This window comes from Gymnoscopelus braueri (genome assembly GCF_963280865.1).
Source record: "Gymnoscopelus braueri genome assembly, chromosome: 22".
NCBI classification, from domain to species: Eukaryota; Metazoa; Chordata; class Actinopteri; order Myctophiformes; family Myctophidae; genus Gymnoscopelus; species Gymnoscopelus braueri.
Window position 1 is genome coordinate 4,905,727 of NC_137624.1, and position 18,648 is coordinate 4,924,374.

Sequence of the window (18,648 nt, forward strand, 5' to 3'; positions counted from 1 at the left end):
TCAATTCATCAATGCATCTAAATGAACACCCTTGGTTTCACACAGCATGTTGTAATCACTTGATGATTTTCATTAAAAAAAATGCACCTCTATGTAGTGTGTATATTACAAATCAAATGAATAGTATGCTTATAAACGTTTATTACATTTTAACCCATTCAATCGGGGAACGCATCTGTCATTTTAGATTTCTTTGGCTATTCAAAAATAGTAGATCTACAAGCTCATAGCACTATGAGCTTGTAGATCTGTTATTTTTGAAAAATCTTGAAAATGTGTACAAATCTTTGAATATATATATTTTTAAAGCGAACATTTGTAACTCAAATCCTTACTTTCCCTCCCTGGAACAAAACATTTTGAGATGGGGGGTCTGCGGCCAAGTACATATCTAAATTTTTTTTCTAAATCCTAGCAGTATGTTGCTATATCAGTGATGCTCCAACTTTTCCATGTCAAGGACCCACAAAATGATATGTATTTGGTCGCGGACCCCCATCTCAAAATATGTTGTTCCAGGGGCCCCCAGAAGCACAGATCGGAGTTAAAAATGTTCGCTTCAAAAAAAAAAAAAGAAAAAAAAAATATATATATATATGATAGTTTGAGGCAGCCGTCTCGGAATCAGGAATTTCTCGGTTCGATCTCCAGCTCCACCAAGCTGTGTGTCGGAAGTGTCCTTGAGCAAGACACTGAACGGTGTGTGAATGTGTTAGTGAATGAGTAAATGTCTGTGAATGTGTGTGAATGGGAGAATGTGAAACACATTGTAAAGCGCTTTGGAAAAGCTGCTATATAAATGGTAGTTCATTTACAAATGTTAATGAGCTTGTTCTTCGAACAAAAGATGAATGCATGGGTGTGCAAATCATATTTGCATTGATGAATCACATTATCATTAATAAACACATGATACTACGTTAGTTGTAGGAGAACAGGGGATCAATGTAGCAGGAAGTTGTCTCGAATTAGATTTGTTTAAACCTGTATCAACACTGACTTCATGTTAATTTAGTTATTGACATTTTTAGCAAAACGTTGAATGTTAAAGACAATATATTTATGTTATGCAAAGCAGACTAAAGTCACTTCATTCATGCATGGGGATTGTTAAGAGAAAGGTTCTGTTGGGTGGAAACCATATGTCCAAAACTGTTACTGTACTTTTCAGGATTCAAAGTCACTTCGAGCTTGTGGATCTGCTACTTTTGATCCTTTTATGTGACGCTGTTGTATGATCAAGTAGGGCGTTAATGTACGAAAAAGTAAAAATATGGAGATAAGAGGTTTCTGCATGACAGTGACAATAAATAAGCTCTTTTCTACAATGAAGAACAAACAGAATATTGTTGCTGTCGGGCACAAACCTCTTATCTCCATATTCTAACTTTGTGTGTTTTTTCTTAAATTAATGCCATACTAATGATCATACTACAGTCTACAGCGTCACACAAAAGCATCAAAAGTAGCGGATCCGCAAACACAGCGCTTCCTGCTGTTTTTTCATTTTAATCCTGAGAAGTACAGTTTTGGACATGAGAGGTTTCCACCCAACAGAGACGATATGTATTTTCCACCAGAATTGTAATTCTATGATATTAACCTATTTATTGCACCAATTTGTAGCAAAACCCAACCAAAGTTCACATAGAAGTACATAATTAACTTTTTCGTCCGAAGCTCTTCACGTTCCCCCTCCCTCCATCATAAGGGTCAGTGGAGGTTCGACAGCCAATTAGCAACGTGACAGTTTTTTCTCAGTCTCACGTATTTAGAGAGAGAGATAGAGACACGCACACACACACACACACACACACACACACACACACACACACACACACACACACACACACACACACAGATATTATGTTGATAATACCTAAATCTAATAATTAAACAGTCTTCATGGTTGAGACTCAGGTCTAACTCGAATCAAGTCGTGATTTGGGTGCCGCATGCGCCGCACCTACTACTGGCCTATTGAGTGAGTAAGTAGCCATAATATGGGTCAGGGAAAAAAGTGATACAAAAGAACGCAAGATTCTTGTGTTAAATCTCGCTGTCTGTTCATGAAGTCGCAGTGCATTGTTCTTACAGATCAATAGGCCATTTTTAGAATAAGAATCGGAAGACTTTCTCTTTTTTGAGAAAAATCTTTTCAGTATTTTCGTACGGTTCCACGCTGGCGTTGACAGTGTGAGGCCTGTGTTTGGATACGGTAAAAACGACGACAAAGCAGAAAATAGTCCAACAAAACCCACCTACCAGTATGCTGTTTCATCATTTGCCTCAATGCATTCACAGATTCATGTAATTCTAACACAGTTGTGTGTGTGTGTGTGTACACTTGAATATTTGCAGCAATTCCGATGACGAGTCCAATTCCGGTTCGGGGTCGGGCTCCGGCTCCAATTCCAGCTCCTCGAGCAGCAGCAGCCAATCAGGGAGCAGCGGCTCAGGAAGTGGTTCCGACTCCGGCAGCCAATCAGATTCTGACTCGGGGAAATCCAAGGAGAAGGTGGAGCCGCCCAACAAGTCGAACATCGATGGAGCCGAGGTGAGACTGCAGCATAATAGAGTAGTTACCAATGTCATGTGATAAGATGATATCGTCTGCAGAAACCTTGTATCTCCATCTTTCAACGTCATGTTTGTTGAGATTCATCTTGAAATTTGTTGTGTCCAATAGAGACTTGATGATAAAATAGGATATTCACCACAAGTCACTAAATATTAACAATATTAAAATGTTTGTAATTTCAATGGCTCTCTCGATAAGCAACCAAACATTCATAAAGATGTCAGTCTCCTAACCCATTAAGACCGGGAACGCATCTGTGTCATTTTTAGATTTCTTTGGCTATTAAAAAAATAGCAGATCTACAAGCTCATAGCGCGGCACAGAGTTGCCGCGCTATGAGCTAGTAGATCTGCTATTTCTGGGGGAAAAACACATGGAAAAAGTGTGCAAATCTTTGAATATATATATAAATTTGTACCTAAAATCTTTGCTTCTGGGGGTCCCTGGAACAAAATATTTTGAGGTGGGGGTCCGCGGCCAAATACATATAATTTTGGGTGGTCCTTGACATGAAAAAAGTTTTGGAACCGCTGATATTATAGCAACATAGGTTTTTTGAAACTGTCAGGATTTAGAAGACACTTGTAGAAACAAAGATTTGAGTTACAAATGTTCATTTTAAAAAAGTATATATTCAAAGATTTGAACATATTTTCACGATTTTTCAAAAATAGCAGATCTACACGCTTGTAGCGCGGCACCGAGTGCCGCGCCATGAGCTTGTAGATCTGCTATTTTTGAATAGCCCAAAGAAATCTAAAATGACACTAATGCGTTCCCCGGTCTTAATGGGTTAATATTGTTTTTAATGACCTGTCCCTGAGAGCTAACCAGATTAACGCCGCTGGGCTTTTGATATGAAGTAACTGGATCATTTGTAACTTTCCTTGTGTTCTATGCAGTTCTGGAAGTCCAACCCCAGTATTCTAGCAGTGCAGAGGTCAGCCATGCTCAGGAAACAGCAGCAGTTGCAGCAACAGCAGCAGAGTTCTTCAGACAGTGGATCTGATGTGAGGAGCTCAACACTGATGCACACAACACATGGCCTCCATGTTCATATGCACTTTTAACCCTTTAAAACCGTGAAAGCATCTGTCGTTTTAGATTTTAGCTATATATATATATTTAGCAAAATACGTTTTTCAGAAAACTCGAAGGATTTATAACAGTGGTTCAATCTGTATGGCAGAGTATGTTAATACAATATAACTTATATAATTGGGGTGGTTGTATTTTGTCTCCCTGCTCTTCTGTTGAGACATTTAGATCGTGTCAAAGGTCATGTCTCACCTAGACACAGGATCTGACCCGAATTTTGACCTGATGGTCAAGATTAAATTTATATCCCCTGAGCAAGCAGGCAGACTCTTATTAGCTCAATTGTAAAAATGTCAGCACCTGCGCAGGAAACCGGGTTCGAATCCGAGGAGAAGAGGAAAGTTACATAGTGCTGCTTTGAATCTTTTGAAATTGATTGATTGAAATTTATATTAGGCAAAATAATGTAAAACAACACGGTTACATAATAATACTTTTGTCTAAGAGGTCCGACCAAAAAAGTCCTTGCGGACTTGTTTCCGTTGGGGTCCTTGAATTCATTTCACAAATTTTGCTAATGTTTTGCAGGACTCGTCGAGTAGCGATGATTCTGACTCCTCAAGTGGATCCAAAAAGAGAAGAAATTCAGCCTCCTCAGATTCTGGCTCTGGTTCCAAGAGTGGCTCTGGTTCCGACTCGAACAGTGACGAGACAGCGTCCGACTATGAACCAAGTCATAAAGTCAAAAGCAGAAAACCTCCAACCAAGTAAGTAGATGTTTTTTATGATTATTAGGATATTGTCGATTATTTAAAATAGATTTTTTTACTATTACTGCTGTCAAATAATTGATTAGCACCAACGGTTATCCGCCACATCCCTAGTGTCATGTCCAAAAGGTCAAAGGTCAAGGCCACAATCAAGATTAACCCATTTTAGCGTTGGCTATTCAAAAATAACAGATATACAAGCTCGCGGCGAGCTTGTACATCTGCTCTTTTTGAACATCGTGTGATTTTAGAAGGCATTTGTAGAATCGGCCTCAGGTCTTAACACATCCACCGCCAGAGGTTAATCTCATAATAATGTACTCACCTGCCAAGGTGTTTTTGTTGTTTTTTTGTTTTTTTCATGTCGCCATAGATCTTGTTAAAATCCTTAAGATTGAGCCGTGAACGGTCTGTTTACGTCCGCGAGATCTCCCTGTATCTCCCAGTGAAGACCGCATGTCAAACGGACTTCCATGACTGTAGTTAGAGCGGATTACGTTAAACAGTGAAATGCGAGGAGAAAAAACTACAGGAAGAGAATTGAGTTTCAGTTTCGTCTGTAGAATGGGAGCGGGCGTGATCGTCGAAACCGGATCCCAAATAATTCTATTTCCTGTCATCAAACCGGAAACGGAAGTGGATCAAAAAAATTCCGAAAGTGCACCCGGACCGCGCATGCGCGAAAAGACCGCAGCCCGTAGGACTACGGGCTCGGCGCTTAACCGTTGGATTTAACGGCCCGTAGAACTACGGGCCCGGCGGTAAAGGTGTTAATGGGGTTAAAACGATTATTATTGTCCCGTCTCCTCTGCAGGGTGAACTCTCGCAACGGGAAGAAGGTCAGCGCCCACCGGAAGAAGCACGAGCGGCGCTCGTCGGACTCGGACTCGGACGACGACAGCTACAAGAAGGCGGCGCTGGCGGGCCTGAGGCGGCAGGCCACCCAAAACGTGTCCTACAAGGAGGACGAGGAGATGAAAACGGACTCGGACGACCTGGTGGAGGTGCAGGGAGAGGACGTCCCCCAGCCCGAGGAGGACGAGTTCGAGACGTTGGAGAGAGTGATGGAGAGCCGCCACGGCAGGAAAGGAGGTGAGCGAGTGGGGGGAACACACACTGATTTGGAAGAACCCATTTTCAGCCTTTTATCTTCATATAATTGGTCCTCAATAATGCTCATTATGGCCCGGACCGCTGGCCTAGAAGTCCGGTCACTTAGGCTCTAATGTAGCCTGACAGCGCATCGTGGGTTCGAGTCCCGTTCCCGAAGGTCTTTGCTGCATGTCTCTCCCCATCTCTCCCTATTTCCTGTCCAGCTCCACTATACACTATCAATAAAGGCAGAAAACCCCCCCAAAATAAAATAATGCTCATTATAAGATGGCACAATTTCAGTCTCTGTGTGTCAGGAGGGCTGGGAACAGTTCAGAAACCTTCAAGAAATGCACACACACACACACACACACGCCAGCACTGCACACACACACACACACACACACACACACACACACACACACACACACAGAACATGCGGTCCTGCGAGGCGCACCGTTGTTACACATGCGCCACTTACAGACATGCACACACATGTACAAGCCAGCACTGCACACGTGCGCGGGCGCACACACACACGTAACATGCAGACTTGCGAGACGCACCGTTAAACATGCGCCACTTAAAGACATGCACACACATGTACAAACCAGCACTGCACGCGGGCACACACACACGCAACATGCAGACCTGCGAGGCGCTCCGTTGCAACACATGCACCACTTAAAGACATGTACACACAAGCCAGCACTGCACACGTGCAAGCCAGGACTGCACACGTGCACACACACATACATACACGTAAAATGCAGACCTGCGAGGCGCACCGTTGCAACACATGTGCCACTTAAAGACATGCACACACACAATCCAGCACTGCACACGTGCGTGCGCACACGCACGCACACACACACACATACACGTAACATGCGGACCTGCGAGGCGCAGCGCCGATCCGCACCAAACTTGCCAGGGGTCTGCCATCATAATAGTCACACCAGGGACCACGTGTGGCACCCATGGGGCCCGCCAGCACTGCACACGTGCACGTGTACACGCACAAACACACACTCACCAATTAAATAACCGCATCAAAGGCACCGCTTCCTTCACACAGGGTGTGATTTTTTAAAAATTGATTTTACCTGCTCCTCACCCCTGGGGGACCCCACTTTGAGAACCACTGACATATATATTGTACCCGTTTTGATTCCCAGCGACGGGAGGAACCACCACGGTGTATTCCGTGGAGGCGGAGGGCGATCCCAACGCCAACTTCAACGCCGACAAAGAGGCGGGAGAGACCCAGTACCTGATCAAATGGAAGAACTGGTCGCACATCCACAACACCTGGGAGACCGAGGACTCCCTCAAACTGCAGAACGTCAAGGGCATGAAGAAACTGGAGAACTTCATGAAGAAGGAGCAGGAGAAGAAGAAGTGGTGAGAGAAACTAGATCCTAATACATTTAAGGAACCTCTGCCGTTCTGTATGATCCGTGTTTTTCTCCTCCGTGGGTTGAGCAATAAACCTCTTATCTCCATGTTCTAACTTTTTGTAAATTAACGCCTTACGCCTTCATACTACAGCGTCACACAAAAAGTAGCAGATCCACAAGCTCGAAACGCGGCGCGAAGCAACACATTTTGAGCTTGTAGATCTGCTGCTTTTGCTATTTTTTCATTTGAATCCTGAAAACCAACATCTTTGAATATATATATGTATTTTTTAAAGCGAACATTTTTAACTCAAATCTTTGCTTCTGGGGGTCCCTGGAACAAAACATTGAGGTGGGGGTCCGTGGCCAAATGTATTTAATTTTGGGGGTCCTTGACATGGAAAATATTTTTTTTAAGCACCACTGATATAACAAAATACGATTTTCAGAAAACTGTTAGGATTTTAGAAGACATTCGTAGAATCGCCCAGAGGTCTTAAAGGGTTAAAGGAGTGTGATTCGGCGGCCGCGTCCACAGGCATCCTTCCATATTCCTTTGGATATCACGTCCGCAGCACTCGCACGCACATCGACACGCTCCGACGGCGGGTCGTAAATGACCGGGTTGTCACACACACACACACACACACACACACACACACACACACCACACGATCAACTGAACAGTGCTCTTCTCCAAAACTGTAACTATGCATACCGAGCGCATAAACAAACAGCCTGCATAGTTTGGGTGCACACAATCCCCGGGTATGGACTATTAGTGGGTTAACAACACACACAGGAAATAGCGTTAAAGGAGTAGTTCACCCAAAAAAATACATTTTCTATCAATTACATTACATTCTTTAGTTTTTGTCGCATGCCTCAGTCAATAATTTGACCGGCGGAGACTCGGAGAGTCTCCTACTGAGCAGCCACTCGGTCATTGAATTATTGCTTTAGGATTGTGACAAAATCTACAAAAATCTCCATGAATTCAAGGCTTCATGGGGTGTGTAATTGATTAAAAAAATAAGTCTTTTTTTTTTTGGATGAACAACTGGACTTTAACTTTGTCTTAGACAGAGTTACACTCCTTACTGTATTGACTACAGGAATACATGTTATAGAACTATCTTCTTTGACACCATTTTGATGACATCACAGGATGAAGGCCGCGTCACCGGAGGACATCGAGTACATGAACTGTCAGGAGGAGCTGACGGACGACCTGCACTTGCAGTACCAACTGGTAGAGAGGATCATAGGTGAGATCTCTGACGGTTGAGACATGCATCGACATTGAGCACACTTTCACTTTACTTATGGTCAGAAATGAGGCATTTTTCATCTGAGCATGGCTAGGTGTAGCGGTCGTGCTGATTTGATCCCATTCTAAATGTCCCAAATAATTGGCAAAGCACTTGAGATTTTAATGATATATATATAAAAAACATATATTTTCACTTTCCGACTTTGTTGTATAATCCTCCATCCAGGAAAAAAAAAAAACCCTGCCAAGTTTAAACGACGGAAAATATAAGAAAATGTAATCGAAACCCCCTTGAATAGTCCTGTATTTCGATATAACATCCATTGCTTGCTTCTGGAACAGGGCATTCGAACCAGAAGTCGGCGGCTGGGTTTCCCGACTACCTGTGCAAGTGGCAGGGCCTGCCCTACTCCGAATGCAGCTGGGAGGACGGAGGGCTCCTCTCCAGGAAGTTCCAGAAGTGTATAGACGGCTACATAAGCAGGAACCAGTCCAAGAACATCCCCTCCAGAGACTGCAAGGTAACCGTAGCACAACCACCAGTTGACCACTGGTCAATCTGGGAACCCATTCTGAAAAGACAAAATAAGCTGTGTTGAGAGATTAACCCATTAACACATTGAATGCCAATCGCGTAGATCTACGCGAACCTATTTAAAGCCGCAGCGTGCCAGTCGCGTAGATCTACGCGAACCGCCGATTCCCATTGATTTTGCCCCAGGTGCACTTTCCGAATTTTTTTGATCCATTTCCGTTTCCGGTTTCCGGTCGGAAACAGAATTATTCGGGTTCCGGTTTTTTCGATCGTATCCGCTTCCTGTCTGGGATCCTGTTTAAAACTCGATTTTCTCGGTTGTTGTTTTTCTCCTCGCTGATCACTGTTTACCGTTGATCGGCTATATCTTCAAGATGGCGGCACGGATTTGGAAACTGTTTTCGCTGGCCGTTTCTCACGGATCCGCTGTGTGTTTAGAACCAAATGAACGCGCACTTTTAACTTATTTAGCGAGGTCTGTGGCGACATGATAAAAACAAAAAAACAACAATAAAACGCTGGCACTGGTGAGTACATTATGATATTAAACTCTGGCATGGAATGTGTTAAAGGGATAGTTCACCCAAAAAATAAGGCTTAGGAATGTGACAAAAACAAAAAACTATCCATGAACAAAAAACTATCCATGAATTTAAGTCTCCATGGGGTGACTAATCGATAGAAAAAAATATTTTGGGGTGAACTATACCTTTAAGGCCTGAAGTTCCATTTGACAAAATGTCTCGTCTTGAGCTTGTATATCTGCTATTTTTGAAGCCAAAGTATAGAATAATGGTTTAAGTGTTTTCACAGATTAAAACCGGGAAAGCATGTGTGACATTTTCCATTTTTGCGTTGGCTATTCAAAAATAGCAGATGTACAAGTTCGCAGCCGCGCTGCGAGCTTGTACATATTTTTTTTTTTTTTTTTTAAACATTGAAAGTGTGAGAACTACTGCTTTCGAAGGCATTTGTAGAATTGGCCTCAGGTCTTAATGGATACAATTTTGCAATGGCGACAAGGCCCTAACTCTGACCTTGTTCCTACCCAGGTGTTGAAGCAGAGGCCGCGGTTTGTCCCCGTGAAGAAACAGCCGGCGTACATCGGCGGAGGCGTAGAGGGACTGGAGCTCCGAGACTATCAACTGGACAGTCTGAACTACCTGGCTCACTCCTGGTGCAAGTACGTACGACCCACTCAAAGAGTCCGACAATGTCTAATTTAGGCTCCTGCGTCCAAAAAAAAAAGCAGATTGGCTATTTCCGGGCACACAACACTGTCGTATGATGAAGTTTAAATTAGGCTTTAGAGAGCTAGTCATGCTCTTCTGTGGTTTAAATCATACATGGGCAACTGGAGAACCGGGGACCACATGTGGCCCCCACCTTCACTTAATGCGGCCCGCAGGTTAATATCGGAATACTGATATATTATTGATTTCAGCTGTTACAATTGCAAACATGACCCGCTTTAATTACTGCTACTATATTAGTAGTAGCTTAATGACTAGTTTAAAATTTCTATTGTCTTTTTTATGTCCAATGTATTTGTATTTAAGGAAAAGGGGTGCTAGGGTTCAAGTGGTTAATGTAAAAAAATATATCATATCACACAAAGATTTGGCGGACCCCCTGTAGTAACTCTGAGGACCCCCTAGGGGTCCCAGACCCCCTGTTGAAGACCCATGGGTTAAAGTCAGTGGTGGAAAGTAACTAAGTACATGTACTCAAGTAAGTCGACTCAACAGGTCGCATCGCGACGTGTTGTGAGCTTGTAGATCTGCTATTTTCAAACATTTCATTAGTACTTTTACTTGTGGTACTTTAAGTACATTTTGATACCAATACTTTTGTACTTTTACTCAAGTACATTTTGAACACCAGACTTTTTTACTTGTAACTTCTACATTGCAGTATTGATTTATATATCACTGGTTAAAGTAATCTCTCCTCTCCTCTCCCCTCCCCTCCCCTCCCCTCCCCTCCCCTCCCCTCCTCTCCTCTCCCCTCCCCTCCCCTCCCCTCCCCTCCCCTCCCCTCCCCTCCTCTCCTCTCCTCTCCTCTCCTCTCCTCTCCTCTCCTCTCCTCTCCCCTCCCCTCCCCTCCCCTCCCCCAGAGGTAACAGTTGCATCCTGGCAGATGAGATGGGTTTGGGCAAGACCATCCAGACCATCTGCTTCCTGGACCTGCTCTTCCACGACCACCAGCTGTACGGACCCTTCATGGTGGTGGTCCCGCTGTCCACGCTGACCTCCTGGCAGCGGGAGTTCCAGCTGTGGGCCCCGCAGATGAACGTGGTCGTCTACCTGGGAGACATCAGCAGCAGGACCATGGTACGTTAGACCAGGGCTGTCATCAATGCAAAGTTGCAAACTTAAACCCATTAAGACCTGGAACACATCTGTGTCATTTTCTTTTATTTGAGCAAAAAAAAAGCATTATTTTACACTTTGGCTATTCAAAAATAGCTTGTAGATCTGCTATTTTAGACAAATCAAGAAAATGTGTGCAAATTAACATATTTATATTCTTTTAAAGCGAACATTTTTAACTCTTTGCTTCTGGGCGGTCCCTGGAACAAAATATTTTGAGATGGGGGTCGGCGGCCAAATACATATCATTTTGGGGGGGTCTGTGACATGAAAAAGTTTGAGAACCACTGATATAGAGACATATGATTAGGTTAGGATTTAGAAGACATTAGTAAGAATCGGCCTCAGGTCTTAATGGGTTAAGTTGCCGATTCTTTTTTTTGCATTGAACGTTAGAAATTGCACCGAGCAGATATGAATAACTTAAATATACAAAGAAATTACTGACACATTTAATGATGTTATACTAAATAGCAGTAGATCTGCTATTTTGAGAAAATGTTGGAAACATGGAAACGGTTATGATGATTATGCAAAATAATTGCGATTATCTCAAATAATTGCAATTAGGAGATTATGTAGTAATTGTAACCCCCAAATGAATGTGTATTTTGCAGCTGAAAATAGTTTATGCCAAGGACCCCCCATACAAGATTTGTGGTGTTAAAAAATCCCCCGCTGCGTACCGTTCTACCACTATAGAGCTTACATTAACCTATTTTTCAACATTTTGGGCTGGAAGAGTTTTTTTATTATTATTTTATAAATGTTTTACATGTATTTATTTATTTTCTCTATTCATCGTATGACAAAGTAGCCTATTGTAAGGATGAATACAGTTTACCACGCACTTTCATTGTTTGCGGGCTTATTTTTTCCTATAGTTTATGTATACTATGTATGTTTGCAAACTGTGTAATATTTACATATTCTTATCCCGTCTTCATTTCAGATCCGAACGCATGAGTGGCTACACGCGCACAACAAGAGACTAAAGTTCAACGTTCTTCTGACGACGTACGAGATCCTCCTCAAAGACAAGGTCAGTATGGCTGCTCTCCTCACCGTCAAACCCCAGGGCTCGAAATTCACTGTTTTACTTGGTGGCTGTGGTGCGGCTCGGATTATATCTGAACTTAAATGCTTGAAATAATGCACTTTCTGACACGCGGTGAGATAAACGCATTAAAGCATTGGTTCTCAAAGTGGGGTCCGGGGACCCCCAGGGGTCCTTGAGGTAGTTCCAGGGGGTCCCCATCTAAATGATAGATTAGGCACCAAATGGACCCTTATGGGTCTGTAACTCTGAGAGTGTACAAATGGAACCAAATGGACCTGTTAGGGTCCATTTTGGTTCCATTTGTACACTCTCAGAGTTAAATTGACATAGATTTTACAATATAAATTGCGGTCCAAGTGATAGAAATGCCATTAAATGGGGGTCTGTAGCCCTAATGCATGTCAAACTGGGGGGTCCTTGAAATTAAAATGGTTGAGAATCACTGCTAGAGCCGTAAAAAATCTTCTCTTATGGGGGTCCCTGGCATATCTTTTGAAATGGGGGTCCGCGGGCTAATAAGTGTCAATTTGGGGGTCCTTGACATGAAAAAGTTTGAGAACCACTGCATTAAAGAGCAATGTCACACATTGTCACTTTGCCCGACAAAACCTTTCGGTGGCGAGTTCAAATTGTCGCCTCGTGTCTCCGCAGTCATTCCTGGGCAATGTGAACTGGGCGTTCATCGGCGTGGACGAGGCTCACCGTCTGAAGAACGACGACTCTCTGCTCTACAAGACCATGATGGACTTCAAGTCCAACCACAGGCTGCTGATCACCGGCACGCCCCTGCAGAACTCCCTGAAAGAGCTGTGGTCCCTGCTGCACTTCATCATGCCCGAAAAGTACGACAATACTTCCACTTGAAATGGTGTTTTTGAAAGTAATGTTGCACGAATTGGGCTCAGGGTGATATCCAACATTTTGCATTGTAATGTAAGTATAGACGAGTATAATGTTGCTGTCGGGCAGATACCTTGTATCGTTTCAACTTTGAAGGATAGAGTCTAGTTTAACAGTACAAGAGTGTTGTTCAAAAGTAGCGAAAATAGCCGATCGACAAGATCACGTGTCGCAAAGCAACACACTGTGAGCTTGTAGATCTGTTATTTTTTAAATATAGTTTTAATCCTGACCTACGTTTTCTGAAAAACTTAAAAAAATGTACAACAAATGTATTGCTATATAGTGCTGTACATAGTAATAACAACTCCAAAAAAGGTTTCCCGTCCTGAAAGGTATAGTTACAAATAGGGGTTCCCGCCCCAAAATGGGTTAAAGTGGGTAAGTGTGTCTGTGGGTTTTATAAATATTGAACCATTGAAAAGTATTAGCAAGCACTTGTGACTAAATAACAACTACACTGGATCCATTGGACGAGGTTTCCACCCGACAGCGACAGATATGTCAAATAGGCTCTATGCACAGCAGTCATATTGGAAAGGAATTGGGCCCCTTCCTTACTTCCTTCACAGGTGTTACCAATGATACTAATTAAGGCTCTGTTCCATTTAGTGTGGCATAGTGGTTGTCTTATTTTCAAGGACCCCCATAACTCTGAGAGTGTACAAATGGAACCAAATGGACCCTTACGGGTCCATTTGGTTCCATTTGTACACTCTCAGAGTTACACACCCACCATAAGGGGCCATTTGGGAACCGAAATGGAGTGTTTCTAGGGAGCCAACATGCACGATATCAGCACCCTGACCAGAATGGAGCAGAGCGTTCATTAGTATCATTGGTAACACCTGTGAAGGAAGTAAGAAGAGGCCCAATTTCTTTCCAATATGGCTGCTGTGCATAGAGCCTATTAGACTTTTCGAACAACCCCGTGTTGGATGTGTGGTTGTAAACGTGTCCCGCCGGTGGTGGTGCTGCTGTTCTCCAGGTTCCACCACTGGGAGCAGTTTGAAGATGACCACGCGAAAGGCAGGGACTCGGGCTACGCCAGCCTGCACAAGGAGCTGGAACCCTTCCTGCTCCGCCGGGTCAAGAAGGACGTGGAGAAGTCTCTCCCTGCCAAGGTGGAGCAGATCCTCCGCGTGGAGATGAGCGCCATCCAGAAACAGTACTACAAGTAAGTGGAACGCTGCGCCCCCTGAGGTTCCGACCCCAGGTCTCCCCACGTGAGAAGGCAGTGGTGGAAATTGTTTTTTTTACTTCAGTCGAAGTATCAATACTGCAATGTAGAAACACTCCGTTTCAAGTAAAAGTCCGGAATTCAAAATATACTTGAGTAAAAGTACAAAAGTATTGGTATCAAAATGTACTTAAAGTGGCAAAAATAGAAGGTACTCATTATGGAGACTGTCCCATTTCACAAGTTTTCAAATGTATAAAAAATAATTTGAAAATGGCCGATCTACAAGCTCACAATGCGTCGCATCGAGCTTTTAGATCGGCTATTTTCAAATGGCCAAAATGTATATAGGGTTGAAGTGGTCAATGTATGTTTTGTAATAATAATCAAAATCTACAAAGTAACTAGTAACTAAAGCTTTCTAATAATTGTAGTGGAGTAAAAGTACACTTGCTGCCTCTGAGATGTAGTGGAGTAGAAGTCAAAGTGCAGAAAATTGCAAATACTCCAATAAAGTAAAAATACCTCAACATTTGACTTGAGGACAGTACTTGAGTACATGTACTTACTTACTTTCCACCACTGGTGAGAAGGGACACTAAAGCCAAACATCTTGACCGGGGGTAATATTAGGCTTTTGGTCTTTTGAGGCTCACCAAATCAGTCAACCCCATTTTTATACCTGGGTGTCGTGCAAAAAAAGGAGAAAATAACACATGTACACATAGCTCTCGCCATTGGACCACAAGGTCATGAGTTCGATCCTGGGCACCGCAAACTAGGCGTATGAGTAGCACGGTTTTGGTTGCGACAATAAGCCTCTCCAACCTACTTAATTCATTATTTGATTAAATTATATTTATTTCAACTACACAGTTTGATTAACTCTTTCACTGCCAGAGTAAATAAATAAATAAAGCCCTGACTGCCAGCAATCTTTCGCGATTCTCTTACCTTTTCAAGTAGTCACAGAATATTTATCTCCAGTATGATCGATCCCCTGATGGTTGCTAATCACGGAGGGTTTCACTGTGCTTCTGTGAAAAAGAAAAAAAAATGGGCGACCTCCCGTTTGCTTGTTATACCCAGTTGAAAATAGCATGTCTCGCCAAAAATACATAGTAAAACACAGGAGCCGTAAGTAATTAGAAAGTAAGTTAACCAGAAAGTGAATGGAGCAGTAAATCTTGGGGTCACGTTATCTCCTGGTTCTTTGTGAAAAAATAAAAAAAATAAATATTAAAATTCAACAACAAAAAAGTCGTCATAAGTCGTCCTTCGCAGTGAGTGAGTTAACTGTGGCACCCCTACACGTAAGAAACACACTACCATACGATGGTATGATCTATTCAGACACAGACATTAGACCCACATGTACAACACTACCATTCCATTTTTTTTTAATGAATTAACACAAAGTGTGTGTGTGTGTGTGTGTGTGTGTGCGCGTGTGTTCCAGGTGGATTTTGACCAGGAACTACAAGGCTCTCAGTAAAGGGAAAGGCAGTACTTCAGGCTTCCTCAACATCATGATGGAGCTGAAGAAGTGTTGTAATCACTGTTACCTCATCAAACCACCCGGCGAGGACCAGGAGTTCTACAGCCGAGCAGAGGCACTACAGGTCTGTCTCTATATACGCCTTGGATTATTTAACTCTTATCTTGCGTCTAATTGTCCCCCCCCCCCACACAAAAAAAGTGATCTTGAATTAGCTTATAAAAGTAAAAACATAAATATATATTACAATTTAGAGAAACATTAGCAACAAAAGATGGCACTGTGCATGTGGCATTGTGATAATGAAAAAGCACTCCATTAAAGTCCTGCATTATAGTAGGCTGCATAGTAGAATCCAGACTGATTAGCTCCGTTCAGGTATTTAAAACTCAAACAATCTGAATGCATTGCATTGTCAGATTAAAGTGCAATGTCTTCCTCTGAAATGTAGCGGAGGAAAATAAAGTCTCACAAAATGCACAACACTCCAGAACCAGTACCTCAAACATTGTGCAGTACTTGAGTAAATGTACTTGGTTTACTTTTCCAACCTCGGATACTAGTGGAACACGTTACTTTGCAGTAGGGGTGTAACGATACATCTTAACAGCGATACGATACGTATCACGATACATGGTTGACGATACGATACATGGACGATATTGGTTCATTCATGGCGATACAATACGATTCAATGATTTAAAATCTGTACAGTAACTATTTAGCAAAACATTTTAATCTGTGTGAAACGTGTGGATGTGCAGGTTTTTAAAGGAAAGAAATATTATTATGGATATAGATAATCAAACACAGTGATTCTCTGGCAAATATATGGACATTGTATTTGAACACACATGGACAAACCCACACCTTGATGTGAACACAGAGAACACACACATTTATCGATAAACCAAGTGTACTGATATGCAATGGAAAAGTAATTAAACCCCTCTTTCTCTTTTTTTCCTTCTTAAAATTGCTAAATACAACGCACAAGTACTTGTATCGATTAAATTGATTATTTCCATTGCAAAACCATTCGATGCGATTATTTGCATTGCAAAACGATTCGATACGATGCAAAGTCAAACAATACGATATTTTATCGTTACACCTCTACAGTTTGCAGCATTTAATTCGTAGCAGTGGGAAGCTGGTCTTTAACGTGTTGCGTTGTGTTTACAGCATTTGATTCGTAGCAGTGGGAAGCTGGTCTTTAACGTGTTGCGTTGTGTTTACAGCATTTGATTCGTAGCAGTGGGAAGCTGGTTTTTAACGTGTTGCGTTGTGTTTACAGCATTTGATTCGTAGCAGTGGGAAGCTGGTTTTTAACGTGTTGCGTTGTGTTTACAGCATTTGATTCGTAGCAGTGGGAAGCTAGTGCTGCTGGACAAGCTGCTGGTGCGTCTGAAGGAGCGAGGACATCGTGTTCTCATCTTCTCTCAGATGGTTCGCATGCTGGACATCCTGGCTGACTACCTCAAGAGCAAACAGTTCCTATTCCAGGTGAGTGGCTAACCGAGTGAGTTAGAATACATACTAGAGCCTCATCCATGACACATTTTTGGGCCAAATTCATATGTAACTGGCCGTGGCATCTTGAAATATTTTGTCCCTTTATAAGATTTGTTATGGACCAAACCGAACCAGTGATTTAATGAGTTGATGTTTGTTTTCCAGAGATTGGACGGTTCTATCAAGGGCGAGATGAGGAAACAGGCACTGGATCATTTCAACGCCGAGGGCTCTGAGGTAAGAGGCACACACAGTGGAAAGTTATTATTCTTCATTAAAGGAATATTCCACCGCACCTCAACCCGAAATCAGGCTGATCCGGTCTCAGGAGAGGACACATAACTGAATAAAGAAGGCGCTGGAGCAACTTGCATGATTGGAGCCCTTTTTAAAAGGTTTAAAACATTGTCGTTGTTTTTCTGTGCTTTGCATCCTGCTAATAGCTGGGTGCAAAGCACAGAAAAAAAACCACAACTTTTCGATGTCAGATTACATCTTCGTCAGGTCATGTCCTGATGTAATCTGACATCGAAATATATATATATTTTTTTCGTTGCTCCAGTGCCGCCTTTTATTGAATAATTTTGTATCTTTTTTAATTTAAGCCTACTATTTTTACCCCCTTGTTATGCCAATTGATTCCTCCCCACTGTCACTGCTGTTGAACCCTACTGGCTCACCTGCCAGTGAGGAGTATTATTTTTGGATTTGATTTGATCCGAGGTGCGTTAACTCCCCTCTTCCTGCCCAGGATTTCTGCTTCCTGTTGTCGACGCGGGCGGGCGGCCTGGGCATCAACTTGGCGTCGGCCGACACTGTGGTGATCTTCGATTCGGACTGGAACCCCCAGAACGACCTGCAGGCTCAGGCCCGGGCCCACCGCATCGGACAGAAGAGACAGGTATATACGCACGACGACGGATCGACCACTTAACCCTTTTTAGACCGGGAATGCAAGTCTGTGTCATTTTAAGATTTCTTTGGGCTATTCAAAAACAGCAGATCTACAAGCTCATAGCGCTATGACCTTGTAGATCTGCTATGTTTTTTTTTTTTTTAGATCTGCTATTTTTGTAGATCTGCAAAAAAAAATTAGCGTGAAAATGTGTGCAAATCTTTGAATATTGTTTTAAAGCGAACATTTTAACTAAAATCTTTGCTTCTGGGGGATTCTACAAAATGTCTAAATCCAAAAAACATATGTTTCTATATCAGTGGTCTTTTATTTTATTTTCATGTCATGGACCCCCAAAATTATATGTATTTGGCTGCGGAACCCCATCTCAAATACGTTACCAGGGACCCCCCAGAAGCAAAGATTTGAGTTAAAAATGTTAGCTTTGAAAATATATATATTCAATGATTTGCACAAATTCACGATTTTTCAAAAATAGCAGATCTACAAGCTTGTAGATCTGCTATTTTTGAATAGCC

General features: G+C 42.5%; 1 protein-coding gene across 1 annotated transcript in view; it reads left to right on the top strand.

The window, feature by feature from the left end:
* Positions 1-18,648, top strand: part of chd1 (chromodomain helicase DNA binding protein 1) — a 43,607-nt gene that overhangs the window by 4,657 nt on the left and 20,302 nt on the right. The window contains exons 3-18 of the mRNA XM_080419712.1: positions 2,362-2,557; positions 3,484-3,591; positions 4,208-4,386; positions 5,204-5,481; positions 6,660-6,885; positions 8,049-8,149; positions 8,497-8,675; positions 9,742-9,872; positions 10,806-11,022; positions 12,014-12,103; positions 12,773-12,963; positions 14,010-14,198; positions 15,661-15,823; positions 17,053-17,205; positions 17,380-17,451; positions 17,966-18,115. Coding sequence (XP_080275838.1) covers positions 2,362-2,557; positions 3,484-3,591; positions 4,208-4,386; positions 5,204-5,481; positions 6,660-6,885; positions 8,049-8,149; positions 8,497-8,675; positions 9,742-9,872; positions 10,806-11,022; positions 12,014-12,103; positions 12,773-12,963; positions 14,010-14,198; positions 15,661-15,823; positions 17,053-17,205; positions 17,380-17,451; positions 17,966-18,115 — 2,623 coding nt within the window. The remainder of the gene's footprint in view (positions 1-2,361; positions 2,558-3,483; positions 3,592-4,207; positions 4,387-5,203; positions 5,482-6,659; positions 6,886-8,048; positions 8,150-8,496; positions 8,676-9,741; positions 9,873-10,805; positions 11,023-12,013; positions 12,104-12,772; positions 12,964-14,009; positions 14,199-15,660; positions 15,824-17,052; positions 17,206-17,379; positions 17,452-17,965; positions 18,116-18,648) is intronic.